The sequence below is a fragment of the Pelecanus crispus genome, chromosome 16, assembly GCF_030463565.1.
Source record: "Pelecanus crispus isolate bPelCri1 chromosome 16, bPelCri1.pri, whole genome shotgun sequence".
Taxonomy (NCBI): domain Eukaryota; kingdom Metazoa; phylum Chordata; class Aves; order Pelecaniformes; family Pelecanidae; genus Pelecanus; species Pelecanus crispus.
Genome location: NC_134658.1, coordinates 6812642 through 6832796, shown reverse-complemented (window position 1 = coordinate 6832796; position 20155 = coordinate 6812642). Strand labels below are relative to the sequence as shown.

At 54.2% G+C, this 20155-nt stretch overlaps 1 protein-coding gene across 1 annotated transcript in view; it reads left to right on the top strand.

Annotated features, from left to right (window-relative positions):
• Positions 1 to 18819, top strand: part of MACF1 (microtubule actin crosslinking factor 1) — a 120742-nt gene extending 101923 nt beyond the window's left edge. The window contains 23 exon segments of the mRNA XM_075722022.1: positions 97 to 270; positions 1077 to 1232; positions 1372 to 1578; positions 1711 to 1830; positions 2061 to 2230; positions 2396 to 2555; positions 3249 to 3443; positions 4158 to 4286; positions 4368 to 4511; positions 4645 to 4833; positions 5178 to 5295; positions 5847 to 6010; positions 7209 to 7371; positions 7529 to 7683; positions 7951 to 8025; positions 8754 to 8771; positions 11087 to 11204; positions 11340 to 11359; positions 13879 to 14142; positions 14711 to 14821; positions 16737 to 16857; positions 17239 to 17243; positions 17245 to 18819. Of these exon segments, the coding sequence (XP_075578137.1) occupies positions 97 to 270; positions 1077 to 1232; positions 1372 to 1578; positions 1711 to 1830; positions 2061 to 2230; positions 2396 to 2555; positions 3249 to 3443; positions 4158 to 4286; positions 4368 to 4511; positions 4645 to 4833; positions 5178 to 5295; positions 5847 to 6010; positions 7209 to 7371; positions 7529 to 7683; positions 7951 to 8025; positions 8754 to 8771; positions 11087 to 11204; positions 11340 to 11359; positions 13879 to 14142; positions 14711 to 14821; positions 16737 to 16857; positions 17239 to 17243; positions 17245 to 17496 (3228 nt within the window). The 3' untranslated portion in view covers positions 17497 to 18819.
• The last annotated feature ends 1336 nt before the right edge of the window (positions 18820 to 20155 follow it).

Below are 20155 nucleotides of genomic sequence, written 5' to 3'. Positions count from 1 at the left end.
GCCCTGAGCCTCATTTTCTCATCACCCTGAGTCGCAACAAGCCGTGGCCCCTCTCGGGACTCTTTGTCTAACGCTTTGGTGATGCCTCCCTTGCAGGAGCTGTACAGCCAGCTCAAAGCCAAGGAGGACGTCTACAGTCAGCTGCTGGCCAAGGGGCGACTGATGCTGCTGAACCGCGACGACTCGGGCTCTGGCTCAAAGACGGAGCAGAGCGTAGCGTTGCTGGAGCAGAAATGGTGTCTGGTCAGCACCAAGATGGAGGAGAGAAAGGTAGTGTTGGCGTCTGCCCTTGCCCCATGAGCTGGTCTGACAGCAGTTGCTCCCTGCTTTGCTGCTCTGCTTTCCTGGGAGGGATGGAACCAGTCAGGGCTGGAGAAGGAGGGCTGGGGTTTCTTGGTTTTTTTCTTTTTAGACGAGCTCTCTCTTGGTTGCACAGGTTGAGTTTGTCTTTCAGATGGTGCTGTCTGAGCATCAAGCTGTTGTTTTTTTTTTTTCTAGAGAGTCATCAGAGCTGGTTAGATCACACAGAAAATGAGAGTAAAATTGCATTTTGGGTTATTTTAGAGGAGAGGTGGGAAGAAACCTCCCGCGGCTCTGAAAGGCAGGCTTTGTTGGTCCTCTGCGAGACAGCAGGCCAGATCCTTCTCCGAGCTGACTCCGTCCTAGGCTTTTGGCCGGTGATGAGATAAAACAAGGGACGCGGTGGCCTCAGCCCAGAATAAATTTGCGGTGCTGCAGCTGTTACCATCGAAATATCATCCACCTCATTTACCGAGCCGCTCTCCCCATGGCGATCCCTTTCTCAGGAAGCTGAGGGTGACGCAGCTGCTCGTGTGCCGATGAAGGTCTCCCCTTTCAGGGACGATTCTTGTTTTGAAAGAAAGCGGTGGCTTTCACTGAAACCCCCTCCCCTTGGTAAACAAGTCGCGTTCCCGGGCCGAGGCGATGAGGTTCCTGTTAGAGGGACGTTTCGGCAGGGACACAAAGGCTGCCTCTGTCTGAGAAGCTGCAGATCGTGAGCTCTCACCCTCTGCGTTGTGTTTTTTTTCTCCCTCTCTCTCTCCCCGCTGCGGCAGGCAAAGCTGGAGGAGGCTCTGGCCCTGGCCACGGACTTCCAGAACTCCCTCCAGGACTTCATCAACTGGCTCACGCTGGCCGAGCAGAGCCTGAACATCGCGCCCCCGGCCAGCCTCATCCTCAACGCCGTGCTGGCCCAGATCGACGAGCACAAGGTACCGCCACCGCGAGCACCCAACAGCTCCCCGGGATGGAGGGAGCAAGGGTGTCACCTCGTTTCCCCTGCACCCATGGGCTGCTCGCAGGCACGTCCAGCTCCCTTACAGGTAAAGAGGACATCTTTGCCGTTCGCAGGTGTTCGCCAACGAGGTGAATGCTCATCGGGATCGGATCATCGAGCTGGATCAAACCGGGAACCAGCTGAAGTTTCTCAGTCAAAAACAGGATGTGGTGTTGATCAAGAACCTGCTGGTGAGCGTCCAGTCCCGCTGGGAGAAGGTCGTCCAGCGCTCTGTGGAGCGGGGACGGGCCCTTGATGATGCCAGGAAGCGAGCTAAGCAGGTAAGAAACATGGGAAGGGTGCAACAGACCCCAAAGTATGGCCAACCTTGGGGAACAGGAGGTCCCAAGACCAAAAAGGGACTGGGGACACCACCAGTGTTAAGTTTCAGACTTGCTCCTGTTTCTCTGCAGTTCCACGAAGCTTGGAAGAAGCTGATTGATTGGCTGGAGGACGCAGAGAATCACCTGGACTCGGAGCTGGAGATTTCCAATGATCCCGACAAAATCAAGCTCCAGCTCTCCAAACACAAGGTAGAGCTTCGCCAAAGCAAGACCGGTGCTGGACGCTGGGTGGAAGGGTGCTTTGTCAGGAGGGGGAGCAGGGCAGCATCTCCTCTGCCATCAGGACAGGGCAAAGGCACATCCATGCTTACTGCTGCCATGGAAAAATATGCAGCTGGGGATCTTCACAAGCACCGTGTGTCTTCAGAAAGCCAAGACCAGGCTCTCTGAAACAGTTTTGTTTTCTCTCTGGTTCCCAGGAGTTCCAGAAGACACTGGGGGGGAAGCAGCCCGTCTACGATACCACCATCAGGACGGGCAGAGCCCTCAAAGAAAAAGCCTTGCTTCCGGACGACACTCAAAAGCTGGACAACTTACTGGGAGAAGTCCGGGATAAGTGGGACACAGTGTGCGGCAAATCTGTGGAGAGGTAAGTCCAGCCCCCATGTTGTACCAACAGCACTTGTTTGCTGAGGACTCCTCGAAGTGGAGAGGAGGGGAGGCGATTTCATGGGGTGGTTGGAGGAGGTCACTGGGACATGACAAAAGGAGGTGAGTTTGTTCATGGAAGTTCATGAGGATGTTTGTTTTTCAGGCAGCACAAGCTGGAAGAAGCCCTCTTGTTCTCTGGCCAGTTCATGGATGCGCTGCAGGCCTTGGTGGACTGGCTCTACAAGGTGGAACCCCAGTTAGCTGAAGACCAGCCTGTCCATGGTGACCTGGATCTGGTCATGAACCTGATGGATGCTCACAAGGTGAGAGCGCCTTTTCCAGCTCTTCTCCGGGACATGAGTAGGGCTTGTCTTCCCCAAGAGCCAAAGAACAGAGGAGCCAGAGTTGGTGCCTTGCTGCAGAGCTGCGTGTCTCACTGCTTTGCTTTGCTGTGGTGGACAAGGAGGGCAAAACCAGGTTGAACAAGTGGGAAGAAACTTTTACATAGGTTACAGGAGCTGAAGCTCTGTTCTTCTGAGATGCTATCAGTCAGATCTGTTGAGGGTTTAGTTTGGAAAAGGTGGCTGAATTTGTAGTCCTCTATAAACTTTGGCCTTGGCAGTTCTCTCCAGCCTGTCTTGGAGCCTGCCACTGCTGGGTTTGGATTAGGACATATGTTGAAATTCCTGCTTGGGCATCTGTTCAAGGCAGCTGTTGCATTGCAGCCGGAGCTCCTGGGCTAGAGCTCGCCTGCTCCAGGTCACGACTGCTTCTGCCAGGGTGGAAAGTTGGGGCTCCTGCCCACGTATTTACACCGAAACGCGCTCAGGAGCTGCCTGTGCTGTCTAGCGCTCTGCCTGCCTGTCTTCCCATCACACCAGGTTGTGGTGGATCCCTGATATGGCTGCAAAACCCACATTACAAACTATTTCAGTTGTGCCCCTGTTTTATTCCCCACGTGAAACAACCCGCTGGGACTGACTGGCCCCGCTCGGCTTCTCCCTCTCTCCCTCCAGGTCTTCCAGAAAGAGCTGGGGAAGCGCACAGGGACGGTCCAGGTGCTCAAGCGCTCCGGCCGGGAGCTCATTGAGAACAGCCGGGATGACACGACCTGGGTGAAGGTGCAGCTGCAGGAGCTGAGCAACCGGTGGGACACGGTGTGCAAGCTGTCCGTGTCCAAACAAACCCGTCTGGAACAGGCCTTGAAGCAGGTGAGCAGAAGGCTACAGGTGGAAATGGTCCTGGAGAGCTTTGCCTGGGCTGCAGGTTTGTGCCGGGAGGTCAACAGAAACCTCAGAGAAGAGGTTTTGCCCAGTGACTGATCTCCTGGCCGAGCAGGACACCCCAGCCCTGCTGCAGTTACCGGTGAGAACTGCAAAGCAGTGGGTTGGTGTCAGTTATTTACTTATTCTTTTCCCCAAAAAAGAGCCGACAAAGGCTGCTTTGAAAAAGGGAGGATGAAAAGAGCTCACCGATGTGCACGGCAGAAATAGAGCAGCGATCAGAGACTGTCCAGGCTGGTGTTTGCTAATGTCCGGTGCAAGAGAGAGACCTAGATTGAAGCTAAAAAAAAGAAAAAAAAAAAAAAAGCCAAAGGCTCTTAAGTAGTTTTTGTGTCAAGTAGGCAATTTACACAATAAACTAGCCAGGTGCCAAACTGGTCAGAATACAGGTAGTTGTGCTGGTTTTAAAACCATTTCGTTCTTCAGGGCAGCGGATGCTGAGGGGAGGGAGGTGCCCAGCTGCTGCGGGACCGTCTGCTGGTGCTGCACAAACCCAGGCCAACAGACACGGCTTTTTCCCCCCTTTTTTCTAATTTGTTTTTAAAGTCCCTTTCAGCCCTTTGTCTCTCCAGCTCTCAGCAGTGAATTGAGCGGCCTGTTTCGGGAGGAGGAGGGCTAACGCCTGTGCTTTTGTCGCCGCAGGCGGAGGAGTTCAGGACGGCCGTGCACATGCTGCTGGAGTGGCTCTCGGAGGCAGAGCAATCCCTGCGCTTCCGGGGAGCGCTTCCCGACGACGCCGAGGCGTTGCAGGCCCTCATTGACGCGCACAAGGTAGCGGGGAGCTCTGAAACGCCACCTGCGCAAAATTTCGGGGGGGAGAATATCGCAAACTAATTCATTTGGGCCTTTCAGGAGTTCATGAAGAAAGTGGAGGAGAAGAGAGTGGACGTGAACGCGGCGGTGGGCATGGGAGAGGTCATCCTGGCCGCCTGCCATCCCGACTGTATCACCACGATCAAACACTGGATCACCATCATCCGAGCCAGGTTTGAGGAGGTGAGTCCACCAGGCTTTGTTCCAGGCTGGCGTGGTGAGAGGCGGCGGTGGACACCACCACCAGCCATGTGGCGTCGGCTCCTGCCCCTGCTTGCCCACCCTGGGCTGATGGTCGTCTGTGTGTCTCCAACAGGTTCTCACGTGGGCGAAGCAGCACCAGCAGAGACTGGAGTCTGCGCTTTCCGAGCTGGTGGCGAACGCAGAGCTTCTGGAAGAGCTCCTGGCTTGGATCCAGTGGGCTGAGACAACCCTGATCCAGCGGGACCAGGAGCCCATGCCCCAAAATATCGATCAGGTCAAAGCCCTCATCTCCGAGCACCAGGTGAGCCCAGTGCCGAACACAGCGGGCGCTTGGGAGAGGGGTGGGGGGGTTCCTGCCCCTCCATGGAGGAGGCATTGACTTCTCTTGGAAGTCCCTATTGAAACAGCATGTGACCCAGCTGGAGCTATCCCCTGGGAGCAAAGCCAGCCCAGGGGATGAACTCCAGCGCTTGCAGATCCAAGCCGGCACCATGCAATAGCTTGACCACAAGCCCCCATCGCCGGTGCTTAACGCTCCCATCTCCTCTGTGGGTTTGGCATGTCCCAGCGAGGATCTGGAGCAACAGGAGACTGGAAACATCTTGAAACTGCAAAGGTTCTCTTGTCCCTTCTCTATTTCGACAGTCCTTTATGGAGGAGATGACACGGAAACAGCCAGACGTGGACCGGGTCACGAAGACATACAAGAGGAAAGCTACTGAGCCCCCCCACGGGCCTTTCATCGAGAAGTCCCGCAGCAACAGTACGTCTCCGCTCGATACACGGCTTTCGGTGAAACGTGCTACGATGGGAGGAAATGAAACGCATAGGAAACTAATTAGCTTTGATTATCAATTAACAAGGCATCCTGCACTGACAGCCACCAGGAAGGCAGTTGAAACTTGTCAGGAGGGGAAGATCCAGGTGGCATTTGCCAAAATGCCCGTTCCAGGGTGTGCTGCGCCTGGGGAAGCTCGTGCTGTCACTGCTCTTCTCTTTCTCTCTGCAGTTGCTTCGTGATGAGGTTTTGGGGTCTTTTTATGCGTTGTTTCTTGAAGCCAGAGGCTGTTGTGAATTCCCGAGTGTAGAGGGAGTGCCGGGAGGGTTTGGGCGTACAGCCGTCCGTCACCCTGTCCTCCTACCTGGGGACACTGCGTGCCTTCAGACAGCAGCCAGCGAGGCCGTGGGAGGTTTTCTATTTGAAAAATAAAATGTATTTCATCGCTGCTCTTTCCTGAGCTCTTTCCTCAACCACTCAGACTTGCTGAATCCATCACCACCACCTCAAACAATTCCTTTTCTCCCTTTTTCCAGGAAAATCCTTGAGTCAGGCTGCCCCCCCCAGCATGCCCATCATCTCCCAGTCGGAAACAAAGAACCCTCGGATCAACCAGCTCTCGGCCCGCTGGCAGCAGGTCTGGCTGCTGGCGCTGGAGCGGCAGCGCAAGCTGAACGATGCCCTGGACAGACTGGAGGAGGTAACGGCCGCCGGCTGCTCCGGGGCGGGAGGGAGCGGTGCCGGGGGTTGCTCGCCGGAGAGGTGCGAGAAGCGTTTTAAATTAGTGCTGCCTCTTGAATTGCCCAGCTCTTGCAGGCAGTTACTGCTGCCTTTCTGAAAATGGTAAAAGAAAAAGAAAAAAAAAACCAACTCCTAAAATATAATGGCTGAAAACTACCTTCTGTAATTAACTGCACGTTAATGAACTGCTTTGTGCCCCTGCAGTCAGTATCTGTAGAGGTCACGACAGCCAGGCCTGCTTTACTCCTAGTAATTAGTTTAACAACTACTGTCTATATCTTTTCCAAACATCTAATGTAATTTTTGTTTTTATTTATGCTTAACAAAGCAGCTATGCCCAGAAGTGAGTGTTTTTGTTTTTTGTTGCTTTTGCTGTAGGTCAGTTCAGTTTATATGTATTAATGTTTTTTCTTTGTTGCTTTTAACTCCAAGAATGTTTGGGGGGGGGGGGACGGACCCAACACGCTAAAAATTGTTGCATTACCTTGCTGTGAGCTGCTTTAGCTGGCGGGGTTGTGGGAGTCCTTTGAGGGGGGGATAAAAAGGGTGTTAGCTTAAATTGGAGGGCGAGTGGCTCGTCAGAGGCTGGTGGCAGAGCTGCGGGGCCAGGGTTTGAGAGCTGAATGTGCCCCAGCCGCTGTCTTACCTGGAAGAGGAGCAAGAAATCCCTTCTTGGCTGCTTAGAGGGAGAGGGGAGAGGTGCCCAAAACGGTGCCAGCAATGGGTATTCCCCCCCGGGCAGAGCCTGGCGAGTCGTTAGGCGAATTCCGGGTGAGGAGGGATCCCCAGATGGCCGAGCAGAGCCAGGGCGGGCGTGTGTCTGTGTGCAAGTAGCTGATACCCCTGCCTGTGTGTACGTACACCGCCCCGCGGGATGCTGCGTCCCGTGGTGGCGGCTCCGTGATGCGCGGTCCACGTGGTGGCTGTCGGCTACGCTGTGTGTCCTGTTCTGGAAAGTCGATTTGAGCGGCCCCCTCGTTAACAGGGGTCATCTGGATAAACCCAGATAAACCTTCCCGGGAGGGCGGGCCGTGAGCGTTGGCATCGGGAGCTCGGGCACGGGCTCACCTGGAGGCTGGTGTTTTAGGGTGCTGTAGAGCTGGGGGTGCTGCTCCTTCGGGGATATCCCCCGCTGACTCTCACGGGTTTCCCTCCAGTTGAAGGAGTTTGCAAACTTTGACTTTGACGTCTGGCGGAAGAAGTATATGCGCTGGATGAACCACAAGAAATCCCGCGTCATGGACTTCTTCCGGCGCATCGACAAAGACCAAGATGGGAAGATCACCCGGCAGGAGTTTATCGATGGCATCCTGGCCTCTAGTAAGTCCCTGCCTGCCTGAAACGAGCTCGGAAAATGGCCACCTTGGTGCGACAAGGTTGTCCCTGCTCAAGGACTGAGATGCCGACCGTGCTCCGACATCCCCAGCTCTGACGAGTGAGGTCCCTGCGTCGGTTGCTCATTTCTCTCTCCTTCCAGAATTCCCCACCACGAAGCTGGAGATGACCGCGGTGGCCGACATCTTTGACCGTGACGGCGACGGCTACATCGATTACTATGAGTTTGTGGCTGCTCTCCATCCCAACAAGGACGCCTACCGCCCCACCACTGATGCCGACAAGATCGAAGATGAGGTAAAGCACCGAAAGAGGTGGGCGCTCGGGGGCGTGGGGTGGTTCAGGCTGCAGGTTGGCAGTGGGGAGGACAAAAAGGAGGGGGGGAAAAAAAAAAAAAAGAAAGATTGTGGTGGCGCTGAGCCAAAATAACTGGCGGGTACCACCAGTACCTACCGTGGTTTGGAAGGAAAGGCTGCTTAGGGCTGTGTGTTATCCAAGCGGTGCCTTGTGTTGGGGGAGACTCCCAAAATCCTGGTCCCTTACCTCTCTTGTTGGTGATGGCAGGTCACCAGGCAAGTGGCCCAGTGCAAGTGTGCCAAGAGATTTCAAGTGGAGCAGATCGGCGAGAACAAATACCGGGTAAGGCAGAGGGGGCCGAACGCCGCCCCGGCAGCACAAATCCCGCTCCCCCTTCCCAGCCGGCGAGGGGGATCGCTGTCGGGGTGCCCAGCCTGGCGCGGGGGGAACCCCCCGGGCTCCCCAGGGCGAGACGGAGACCTCGTCCTCCGGCACGCCGGCTCCCGGCGGCGGTGGCTGAGCTGTGTTTGCCCGGCACCGTCCTCGGCCCCAGGGCGTTCCCCGAATCGGGAGAGCATAAAAGTGGCCCTGTTCTGGGGCAGCCGGCCCGCCGGCCCCGTGAAACGCTGCATTCACTCCGCCGGCAGCCGCCCTTGAAGTTTTCCTCGTGGATGAGTGTACCTTACGCCTGTGTTTTTCTTAGCTCGCTCCCGAAGAAGGAGAATAATTTCCTTAAAGAATCTCTTTGTAACGGGCTGGCTGTTTATGTTTCGAATCGTTCGCCGAGGTGCCCGCTTTCCTGCCCGCTGGTGTCAGGGCTGATGCTCCGGCCGGGAGGAGCCGAGCCGCAGCGCTCAGCCCCCCGGCTGCACCGGCCCCAGGCTCCCCGAGCTTCTACCTTACACCCAAATAGCATAAACCCCACGGATTTCTAACTACCTGCAGTTAACAGTTTTCGTTATTATTGCACTGTTAATCCCATAAATGTTTTTCTTGTTTTTCTTTCCCCTCCTCTTCCTCTCAACCTCCCCCCCATCCCCTCTCCCTCCACAACTCCTCTCCCTCCGTAGTTCTTCCTCGGCAATCAGGTACAGTTTGCCTTGCGATGCTGTCTCTCACCTCTTTCTTCTTTTTTTTTTTTTCTTAACAAACGTAGCTTTCTGAGTCCGTGATGCTGCTCTGTCCTTTGTTGCTGTGGGAGGATGTGATCTGCGAGTGCTGCTCAGCAGAGCCTGGTACAGAGGAGTGCCTGAGCTGGGAGGGCCACCTGAAAAAAAGGAGTGCATTGGGCAAAAAAAAAGGGAAAAATTCAATGGGAAAAGCAGTATTTGGCAAAAAAAAGGGGGAAAAATTCAATGGAAAAAGCAGGATTTGGAAAAAAAAAAGGGGGGGGGGAATTCAATGGAAAAAGCAGGATTTGACAAAAATGGAGAGATTTTTCTCTCCGTGGCTCCTGTCTTGGATACGCTGGGGATGTTGATGGTAACCAGTGGCGAATCGCAGCGCCCTGCGGCGGGGAGCACTGGGGTGCTGATGGGCTGCCTGGGACTGCCCTCCCTTGGGGAGCGGCCAGCCCGATGAAATCACGGGGGTACAGCTGCCCGCCCGAGGGCTGTACCAGGCTCTGGTGGGTTTGGATCGCGATCACTGTGGAATGAGAATGCCGAGTCCACCCCTTTAATCCCATAGGTAACCATAACTAAACCCTCATCCCCGCTACACCCACTGAGTAACTCCTAACTGGAGCAAGGCTCACAAAACCTGCATGTATCCCCCTTACTGTCGTGACCCGAGATGAGCGGCGCAGCGTGCGTGAGTGCCGGCTGGTTCGGGGGGCAGAGCTCTTTTTTTTTTTTTATTATTTTTATTTTTTTTTTAATGGGACTGGAGCATCATGTCTCGTTACGATGTGCCCACTGCCCCCGCTCGAACAGAAAAGCGTATTTTTCATGTGAAATGATGGTGCCCTACCAAAAACATGCCCAAAAAGAAACAAACCTGGATGTTGGAAGTGAATGGATCCAAGAGCGCTCTGGCTTTAATGTAGGCAGTGGTAATAGAAACATTTTCAACAGCAACCGAAAAATACCGTAAATGTGGCAGTGGAAATGAGAATTAACGCGTCCCTGCTTTTCCCTGGTGCAGAAGGAGCTCTTGAAGGACGCCTTACGGAGAGCCCGGGGAGAGGGAGGGCAGCTCCCCTGCCCCGCTCCCCGCCCGCAGACACTGTGGCCGTGCTGAGCGCGGCTGCGGCAGCTCTTTCGCCGCGGCGCTGGGGCAGGCGCGTTTTGGCGGATCCCCTGAGCAGGGAGACGCACCGGCGCACGGTCCAGGGCCCCATGTCCCCACGGGAAGGAGGGTCGGAGATGCTGTCCCCTCCTGCCCCTCTGCCTGCCGTCACCCCTCTCAGCGTGGCTTTGCACTCTCTGTTTTCATTCAATCCTTCGATTTTTCCATTCTTAGCCACTCAGGGAAAGCGTTGCTGCTTTTTTTTTCCTTTTTTTTAATCATTCTGAAGATGGTGTTGCTTTCAAAGGCTGGTTCCCCTATCTTCTCATCACAGCAGGTGCTCTGTAGACCTGGGTGCAGAGCCGCGACAGCCGAGCACGGCTCCCGGTGTCCCGCGCCGGCTCTGCCGCCTGCCCCATGCAGGGGGCAACCGGGAGCCTGGGCTTGGCTGTCTGGGAGATTTAGGGAGCTTTGAAAAACAAACACATGCTTCTGATTCAGGGTGGTGCACTTGTTTGAAATCGCAGGCGTTTAAAATCACTAATGAACGTTGCAATCACTAATCAACATTGCTGCGGGATTCCTGCCTGGATTCCCACCACTCTGCACTCACCGAAACATCCTCACTGGGCGATCTCTGCGGCGGGGGCTTTCTGGCTGGTGGGGTCAAGTCTGAGGCTCGGTGAAGTCCCTGGACTTCAGACTTGATGACGAGAGGTTTCTCGCTCGGTGGTGACGCAGCACTGCTTGCCTCGCTGATTCACCGGCACTCGGTGATCTGAACCAGCCGGCTCTTTTCCACGTGGGCTGCACCAGGAGGGTCATTGCATTGCCAGCCTCTATTTCCTTCATAATAAAAGGAAAAAAACTACAATTCTGGCTGAAAAAACCCATCCAAAGACCAAAGTCCAAATTCTCATTTGCTGCTCTGAAAAATTCTCGCTTTCCAGCTTTAAAACTAAAGGATTTGGATAGTTCCATCACTTTAAAACCACGCAGCAAAAAAACTCCTGTAAATTGGTACTAGCCTGCACTTATTCCAGAAGAACCTGTCTGGAGAAGCCTTAAAAGTATTCAATAGATCGATAAAAGCATTTGGTGCAGCCTGCCGCGGGAAGGAGCCGCGTGTCCCTTGTTGCGTCCCTCTTGTCTGAGTTGTTTCTTGGCTCCGCAGTTCGGCGATTCCCAGCAGCTGCGGCTGGTCCGTATCCTGCGGAGCACGGTCATGGTGCGTGTCGGCGGAGGCTGGATGGCCCTGGATGAATTTTTAGTGAAGAATGACCCTTGCAGAGGTAAGGCAATTCCTGGGTTTTACACAACCGGGGTCTTCTCGCCCAGTAAGGGGAGTTTGAGAACTTGTCTGCTGTGACTGAACGGCCAGATGTTCCAGAGGAGCGGGTCTGGGTTACCCAAATAACAGGCGGGAGCTGGAGAAAACGGATCCAAAGCAAACCATAGAACTTAAAATCACGAGCTTTGGCGATACTGCAGCAAATCTCGCCACGTTTAGCCAGGTGTCTTGGGAGGAGAAGAGGGAAGGGTTGTGTTTCTCATTTTTAAGACCCCAGCGAGCGGAGCTGCATTGCCGTGCTGGGGGACTCGGCGTCCCTTTGAAGCAGTGGGTGCGTACGTGTGGCTCTGTGGATGACGGAGTAAGCTTTGGAAAGGTGACCCGAAAGAATTCAAAAAGTTCAAAGCCAGGAGATGGTAAAATCCTACTTTGAGACACTCTGGGGAGAAGATGCTCCGGCCCAGGATCCGTGAGCCCGTGGTACTGCCGCGCTGGGCTGTGGCCATGGGGCACTGACGGTCCAGCCCTGTCCTGGTGAACGAGGAGACATTTCTCCTGTGACTTTGAACTGCTTGATTTCTCCCTGATCCACTTCCGATACAAGTTTTCTCGGTTCGGTTGTTGTCTTTAGAGCAGCGGCATAAGGAACTAATTTGGAAACCCTGAGCTGTGCAGGATCACACAACTTAAATACCTGTTTGCAGCGAGAGCCGCTGACAGTGCTGGGTCTTCTTCTAGTGCCTTAAAATTACCTTTCTTCCCCCAGCTCTGCCCATAAGGGTGGAAACGTGGCCCCCCTTCTTTTTTCTGGATTTCGCATGCCAGATTGGAGTTGTAAAAGGGTTGCATTTAGACATTGCTGTCCATGGGGCTGTTCAGGGCTGGGTTGGATTTCTTTGGGGGATTTTGAGCACCGCGTTGTGCCGTGAGTGTGTCAATAATCATAGAATCATAGAATCGTTTAGGTTGGAAAAGATCTTTAAGATCATCCAGTCCAACCATTAACCTACACTACCAAGTCTACTCTAAGCCAATCAAGGGTAGACCAGACTAAAAGCATCACTTTGTGTGATCATCCTGTGTCCCAGGAATTGACCGGCCTGGCACTGAAACAAAAAAGATGTTTCAGTTCAGCATTAATGCAGGAAAATTCAAGTGTAAGAAGCTCCCAGACGAACTGAGCGTAAGGAGAACACAGCAGCACATTAGAAGGGAAAGAAGAACCTAGATGTTGGGTTTTTAGGGCTGAGCGGTTTTGCTGGAGCTGTTTTGGTGGGACATGTTTGGAAGGGACGGTTGGGATAACACAGACCAGGGTCACGTACCATGGGCAGGGAGAACCGGGATCACCTCCTTTCCGAAACCTTCAGTCCTGAGGTTTTATCGTGGTGAGGGCTTTTGGGATGGAAGCGATGCTCTGCTGTGGCTGGCCGAGAGCCGTGACCAGGGGACAGAGAAGGATTAGCAAGGAGGATGGCCAGGAGTGAAGTGCATCAAGGTGCAAGAAAGCAGGAATCCGACGTGTTCTCCATTCAGAAATGCCGATCTCTGCTTCACGCAGCCGGGAGCCCTCGCCGGAGCATCCCCCAGCACAGTTCGCGGGGGGACGGTGGGATGAGAAGCTCTGCTCTGGCAAAGAGGAGAGCAGGCACCCGTGCGAGGGGACCAGAACCCCTCCTTTCTGCCCCGTTGCTCCGGCAGGAAAGGAGCATTTAACATGCAGCCCACTGCATATTTTGGAGAGCTTAGGTCTGTACTCCATATGTCCCTGTCTCACTGGGGTCTCCGAGATGTTAATTGCTTCAGATATGTCGTCTTCAAACTGCTGCCTAACCGTTCCTTGCTCCTGCTGTCTAACGGCTGTTGCTGAAAGCAGCAGGATTTACAGCGTGTGCCGCTTGCTTTGGGGAACCTTCAGGGTTTTCCTGCTCCTCCGGCCTCCCCCGTTCATGCTTTGCAGCAGCTGTTTTACAGCGCTGACAGCGAGGTTATTTCCATCCCTTGGTTATCTCAGCATGGTGCTTCCCTTCTGCAGTTGCTTCCTTGGCTTTTTGGTCCGTAACGCATCGACTCTAAAATCGCTCCCGTGTCCCGTAGGGCTCGGTGCCTGCCCTTGCTCTCTGTTTGGGTGCCGTGAGTATGAAACACGTTGGCACGCATCAGCTGGCCCAGGAGCTGAAGGCCACGGACCTTCTCCCTGCTTGGTTGCCCCTTGCTTGTCAAAGGGAGACCCTCCAGCTCTTTGGGGCATTTGGATGAAAATTTTCAAGTTGGCTTTTAATGGGTGGTGGTCACTTGTCTCTCTCCTCTCCCCAAAAATTGGTGAAGAGCTGCCCAGAGGTGTGAGAGAGCAGAATCACAAGCCTTCAAAGCTGCCCTTACGATTTTTAAGCTATGTTAAAAATTACATTGGCTGTTGTTCTAACACGGTGTGTTAAAAGGCCATTGGGAATTCTTTCCCCAAGACTCTAGAGAATAATAGGGCATCCAGTTTGAATTCGTGGGCCTCAGGCAGCTTTTAATCGGACAGTTTCTCAAAGAGATCCTTGGCAGGAGGTGGCTAGGGCAAAGCAGGAGAGCTGGGACGGTGTCACCGCCGTCCGCTCGCCCTCGGGGATTTGGCAGACACCGCAAGGATGCGCGCTCTGACCCCGGAGCCTCCTGAGCCCCGGTAGCGACGTCGGGTTCACACGAACCTCAGGTCTCCTCTCCTTTGTCCCCTTCCAGCACGAGGACGGACCAACCTTGAACTCCGAGAGAAATTCATCTTGCCAGAGGGAGCCTCCCAGGGAATGACACCGTTCCGATCGCGAGGCCGAAGATCAAAGCCATCCTCCCGGGCAGCCTCCCCGACACGATCCAGTTCCAGCGCCAGCCAGAGCAACCACAGCTGCGCCTCCATGCCATCCTCTCCCGCAACTCCGGCCAGCGGAGCCAAGGTGGGGTTCGCGCGTGAAGCCTTCCTCCTTCTTCTCCTTTAGAAACCGCTGGCCTCCAAACCCGTCCTGGTGAGACGAGGAGCCGCGGGAGGTGCATGGAGGAGGAGGAAGGTTGGGGAGCAGGGTTACTGTGGTCTCTGGAGGATGCTCGTGGTGTCTGCAGGAAGAACCCTGCTGTCCACGCGGGATGGGTGGGTGGGAGGGTGCAGGTCAGCTTTGCAGCCCAAGCTGGGCGCTCTGCAGAAGGGTCCCCGGCTCTCGCCGTGCAGCCGAAGGCTCCTGGTCCCCGAGGCAGGGCTGTGCCGCAGCCGTGCCCGGCCGGCACGCAGGAAGAAGCCGTCGCCCATCGTCTTTGCTTTCCCACCGCATCGTCTGCCCATGCATGTTTTATTTCATCATCTGTTTGGGTTTTTCCCCTTTATTTTAATTTATATATTTCCTGTTTGGTTCTCGTTTCATTTTAGTGCCGTTTTCCCCCCATTCCAGATACTTTTCCATTTCTTTTTTTTTTTTTTTTTTCACTCACTTCCACCTCTCCCCCCCCCTCCTTGGATTTTCCATTTCACAGACTCCACATCACTTCTCTCGATGTTATGACAAACCCTGGTTGATAAACAGTAAAGCGGGCACCCCCCTGAGGGGATTCGATTATTCCGACTTCCAGCTCTCGAGCGCCGAGGTAGAGTATGGTCTCGCAGCCCCGAGGACCTGCTGACAGACTGGAGTGCCGCTGGCACGGAGAAGTCCTGCTCCTTTGCCTGTTTTAACGCTTTCCTTGTGGTAGAGCAGCGCTTGTTAGCACCGCTAACGCTCCGACTGTTAGCGTTTTTCATGGGTTTCTAACTCGGATTAAATAAAACATTGACTTTAGAATAAAGCGCAACTGCTTGCGATCCACGCTTACCTGCTTTCAAACCGCGAGAGCGGCATTTATCCTCTTGTGCTTTAAAAAAAAAAAAAAAAAAAAGACATTTTCCAATCTTTAATAGCTTTTAAGCATTGAAAAGCAGCCGTGTTTCAGGATGGCTTTCAGAAATTGAAACCCAGCAGCCGAGTTGAGACTTGAAAATCAGCTACAGCGCATGCACAGTAACCACGTCGCCTTCATTTTTATGAGGCGCTTGTATTTATCACCGTGTTGAAGCACGAATGGTGTGTCCGGCACTGTCACCAGCTTGATGCTCCCAGGAGGATGAATTTGGGCTGAGACTTTGATCTGCCAAAAGTTTCAGCCTCCTCGTGGACTTTCCTGACCTTGTGAATCGGGGATGAGAAATACCTGGCAGATCTCAGTGATTCACTGCGTGGTGGTGCGTGCTGGCAAGATAACTGCGTCTTGCTCGGCGGTGCTTTCACGCGGAAAAGGAATTATTTTTAAATCATCAGAAGGTCAGGAGCACTTCCCCAATTGCCCTAAATTGCCTGCTTGCTGCTGTTAACTTGTTTATAAAATAGGATCGAGGATGAGAATCGAAATCTCTGATGGTACCTTCACAATCACGTGTTAAGGGATTTTAATTCCCCCGGCGCCCGAAGGGGAGCCCGCTGCTCGGCTGCCCCTCTCCCCCGCTGCAGCTCCAGTTTCGTGACATTTCAAGACTTCTGAGTTTCCCCAAAAACCACAAAATCACAGGGGGTGGAGGGAAACTTCTCCAGCTGTTGCTTTAAAGCTCACTGGGAAATGCCCTCGGGTATTAACGTGCATCTCTCCAGGGATGCCGCTGGGCTGGAGCCGTGCCCGCAGCAGAGCCGTGCCTCCCCGAGCCCGGGGCACAGGGGACACCACGGGCAGTCGCTTCCCTGCGGCGCTGCCCCAAACCCCGAGCTTTGGTTGGTGTCCAGAAACTGGAGCTGCCCTTTCTGGCTGGATCCAGGTGCCCTCGCCCTGCCCGGCGCCTTCCCCTTCGCTTCCTTCCACAGCGGCGGGAGCAGAGCTGCCTGTTGTGCTGCTTTTCCACCCCCCCCACGTCTGCGTTTGCACCATCTTAAAGGTCAGGGAAAGCACCGGTTCGGGATGCGACCGAAGCTGATTCGTTGTGTTTTGTGTCCCTGTTTGTCGCTGGTGCCTCGCTCGTCAAATTTGTCCACCCTTGGGCGCTTGGGTGCCCGGACCTGCCCGGGGCAGATCCCTCCGGCTCGCAGAACCACGCTGCGCTGACGCCGCCCTGCAGCAGGGTGCGTCTCTCAAGACGCTGCGTTGTCTTTGACCTTCCCAAATGGTCCTCGGCTGCTTAGATGCTAAAATACCTATTTTTGCAAGATTGCACTTTCTCCTTGTGGAGCTCTTGAGCCCTGATGATGCTGTCATCCTCCGGACGGATAGCAGCTTTGCTTTTATGTTTTTTTCCAACAAGTAGCTGAGCATCAGCCTGCAGCACACAAACTGCCGTTACCCTCCAAACTTTCAGGATCCGGGCTTTTTTCTTTTTTATTAACCCCTGCTGAAACGACACCTTGTGTTCTCCTTGACCATTAAGATGGGTGTTAGTTAAATGTCAGAATCCTTTTGCCGAGGTACTGATCTTGGACGTGATCTTGGCCCGCTACGGCCCAGGTGCCACCTAAAAGATGCTCTGTGTGTGCTTCCTCCCAAGGTGACCCCCTCCGCGGGCAGCAAGCTGAAGCGACCCACCTTCCACTCCAGCCGAACCTCGCTGGCTGGGGACAGTAACAGCTCCTCGCCAGTCTCTACAGGTGCCAAAACCAGTCGGGCAGGTAAGTTAGGTGGAAAGACCGAAAAAACTCCTGCTGCTGCTGTTCCGATTTGGTTGCTTAAATTGGCAGAGAAAATATTAAATATTTAGGGAGCCCGCAGCGAGCTGGGGCGGCTGATGCCCGCCGCTGCGTCCCTGCCGGCGAGAGGGGATGCTGCAGCGGTTTCGCAGCGCAAGGGCTTGCTGCTGCCTCGTTAAAAGCTTGGGAATGAATCGGTCCTGGTGCTGAACCCCCCGTTGCAGGGGTGCTGGGCGGGTGGTTGAAAGCAGCCGCAGAGGAGCTGGGGATTTGGGTGCCGGTCGGTCCGGGGATGGGGAGGAATCCTCATCCTCCTCCTCCTCCTCCTCTGCCTGCTCACGGCGCTCTCGGCTCCCCTTGCAGATCCTAAAAAAAACAGCCAGTCGTCCCACCAGCCGCGCCGGGAGCCGCACGGGCAGCCGGGCCAGCAGCCGGCGGGGAAGCGACGCCTCCGATTTCGACCTGCTGGAAACGCAGTCGGCGTGCTCGGACACTTCGGAGAGCAGCGTGGCCGGCGGGCAGGGCGGCTCGCGCCGGGGGATGGCCAAACCCTCCAAAATCCCAACCATGTCCAAGAAAACAACCACTGCCACCCCAAAAACTCCAGGCCCTAAAAGATAATACTGTACCCACGCCCTCTGAAAGAAAGAAAACCCAACCTGTGTCCAATTTTTAACCCTGCTACGTACATTGGATGTATATTTATTCTAAATGGGAGAAACTATATTGTTAAAAGTGTAAAAGAAAGTTGTGTTATGAAGCTGCCTTATTTGGGTTTTTTTTTTTTTTTTTCCTTTTTTGTAAGTTACTATTTTCATGTGAATATTTATGTAGATAAATTTGCCTCTTGGCGACCCCTGTTCAGAGAGGGGCCTGGAAAAGTGAAATGTGGGAGAGAAAGAAAAAAAAGAAAAAAAGAGAAAAAAAAAAAAAAAGGAAGCAAAAAAGGTCAAGATGTGAAAGTGTAAAGAAAAACTAAAATATAAATAGGATTTCTGCGCGGTGCAGGGTGCAAACCTGCTTTATCTTTTAGGATTGTTTCCTAAATGCATCTTTATAAACTTAACTTGCTGTCTCAGCAAGGTAAATTATATTTAAAAGCAAAGACCTGAATCCTACAGTGTTCAAGGAACTCTCTTTTTGTAAATCACAGATACCTCAACCAGAGAAACATGAGGTGAGGGGACTTGGGGCTTATGTTTCCATTTTTTTAAAGCTATGTGGTTTTACCTGAAGAAAGCGGAGTTTGAATAAAATTTGCACACACTACAGCGAAGGTCATGACAATTGCTGTCTTGAAAATACTGTCCCGACAACTTCGTTTTTAAAGAACAAACACGTGGTGGTGGGTTTGGGGAGGGGGTTCACGCCGAAGCTGCCCAGAGGAGAGCACCCTGGCAAGATTGCGGGTCGGGGGCACTCGTGCGTCCCATAGCGGTGGTGGGTCCTGCAAATGAGAGGATTCTTCTGGATTGCTGTCCTAAGAGACCGACCCACGACGTTGCTTACAGAATCGCTATTTATCTGCATCTCTTTTTTTTCCTATTTATTATTTAACTGGTCATTCCACTTTCCAACCAGGCTGAGATTGATGTGACCTCTGCTCCTAGAAGAAATCTGGACTTAACACGCACAGTTGCTTGTCCTTGAAATGAGTCTCACCAGCACACTTGCTACAAGTCCTGTCTCGCTTTTGTACGCTACTTTTTCTTTGTAATAAAATCAAACTGACCAAGTGACCAGGAGACGGGCCGGGGCAGAGGGCTCTCCAGAGCTCCTGTATTTATTAAATATTGTTCCTCTCCGGCTCTGACCGTGTTGCTGTGTGATTCTCTCAATTGGTTTAAATTGAGGCAAAACTGAAGCTCTACCAATGAATTGTTTAAAAACCAGACACATTTTTGTATTAAAATTGCTTGCGGTAATAAACAATCTTGCCTCCTACTTTATTCCGCAGTGTTAGCTTTTTAAGTGTGAGAGCTGGAGCTGTTTATCCCGGCGCGGGGCGGCGACGGCTGTGCCGGCCGCGGGGTGTCCTTGCAGAAGGGAGCGGAGAAGCACCAGCCCCAAAATGAAAAGGGCCAGGTGGGTGGGTGGCTGCTGGTGAGGGTGCTCGGTGGTGTGGGTGCCCGCCGGCGAGGATGCCGACGGATGAGGGTACCTGTCGGAGCGGGTGTTGGCCGGCGAGAGTGCCTGGTGAGGTGCGTGCGTGGTGGGGTTGGGTGTTGGTGAGGTGGGCGCGCGGCGAGGTCGGCGTCCGTGGGTGGGTGCACAGGGTGAGTACCCAACACGGGGCGCCCATGGGGATGGGTGCTGCTGAAGCGGGTGCCTGTGGATGCACAGGTTGGGCGCCCACAGGTTTGGGTGGCCATGGGAGTGGGTGCCCGTGGGTTTGGGTGCCCACGGGGGTGAGTATCCATAGGGGTGGGTGTTCATGAGAGTGAGCATCCCTAGGGGTGGGTGCCCATGGGTTTGGCCGCCCACGAGGGTGAGCACCCCTAGGGGTGGGTGTTCATGGGTTTGGGTGCCTGTGAGGGTGAGCATCCCTAGGGATGGCTGCCCGTGGGTTTGGCTGCCCACGAGGGTGAGCATCCTTAGGGATGGGCATCCATGGGTTTGGGTACCCATGAGGATGAGCACCCCTAGGGGTGGGTGCCTGTGGATTTGGGTGCCCATGGGTTTGGCCGCCCATGAGGGTGAGCATCCCTAGGGGTGGGTGTTCATGGGTTTGGGTGCCTGTGAGGGTGAGCATCCCTAGGGATGGCTGCCCGTGGGTTTGGCTGCCCACAAGGGTGAGCATCCTTAGGGATGGGCATCCATGGGTTTGGGTACCCATGAGGGTGAGCACCCCTAGGGGTGGGTGCCTGTGGATTTGGGTGCCCATGGGTTTGGCCGCCCATGAGGGTGAGCACCCCTGGGGATGGGTGCCCATGGGTTTGGGTGCCTATGAAGGTGAGCATCCCTAGGGATGCGTGTTCATGGGTTTGGCTGCCCACGAGGGTGAGCATCCCTAGGGATGGGTGCCCGTGGGTTTGGCTGCCTATGAGGGTGAGCATCCCTAGGGGTGGGTGCCTGTGATTTTTGACTGCCCATGAGGGTGAGCATCCCTAGGGATGGGTGCCCGTGGGTTTGTGTGCCTATGAAGGTGAGCATCCCCAGGGATGTGTGCCTGTGGGTTTGGGTGCCTATGAAGGTGAGCATCCCTGGGGATGGGTGCCCGTGGGTTTGGGTGCCTATGAAGGTGAGCATCCCCAGGGATGGGTGTTCATGGGTTTGGGTG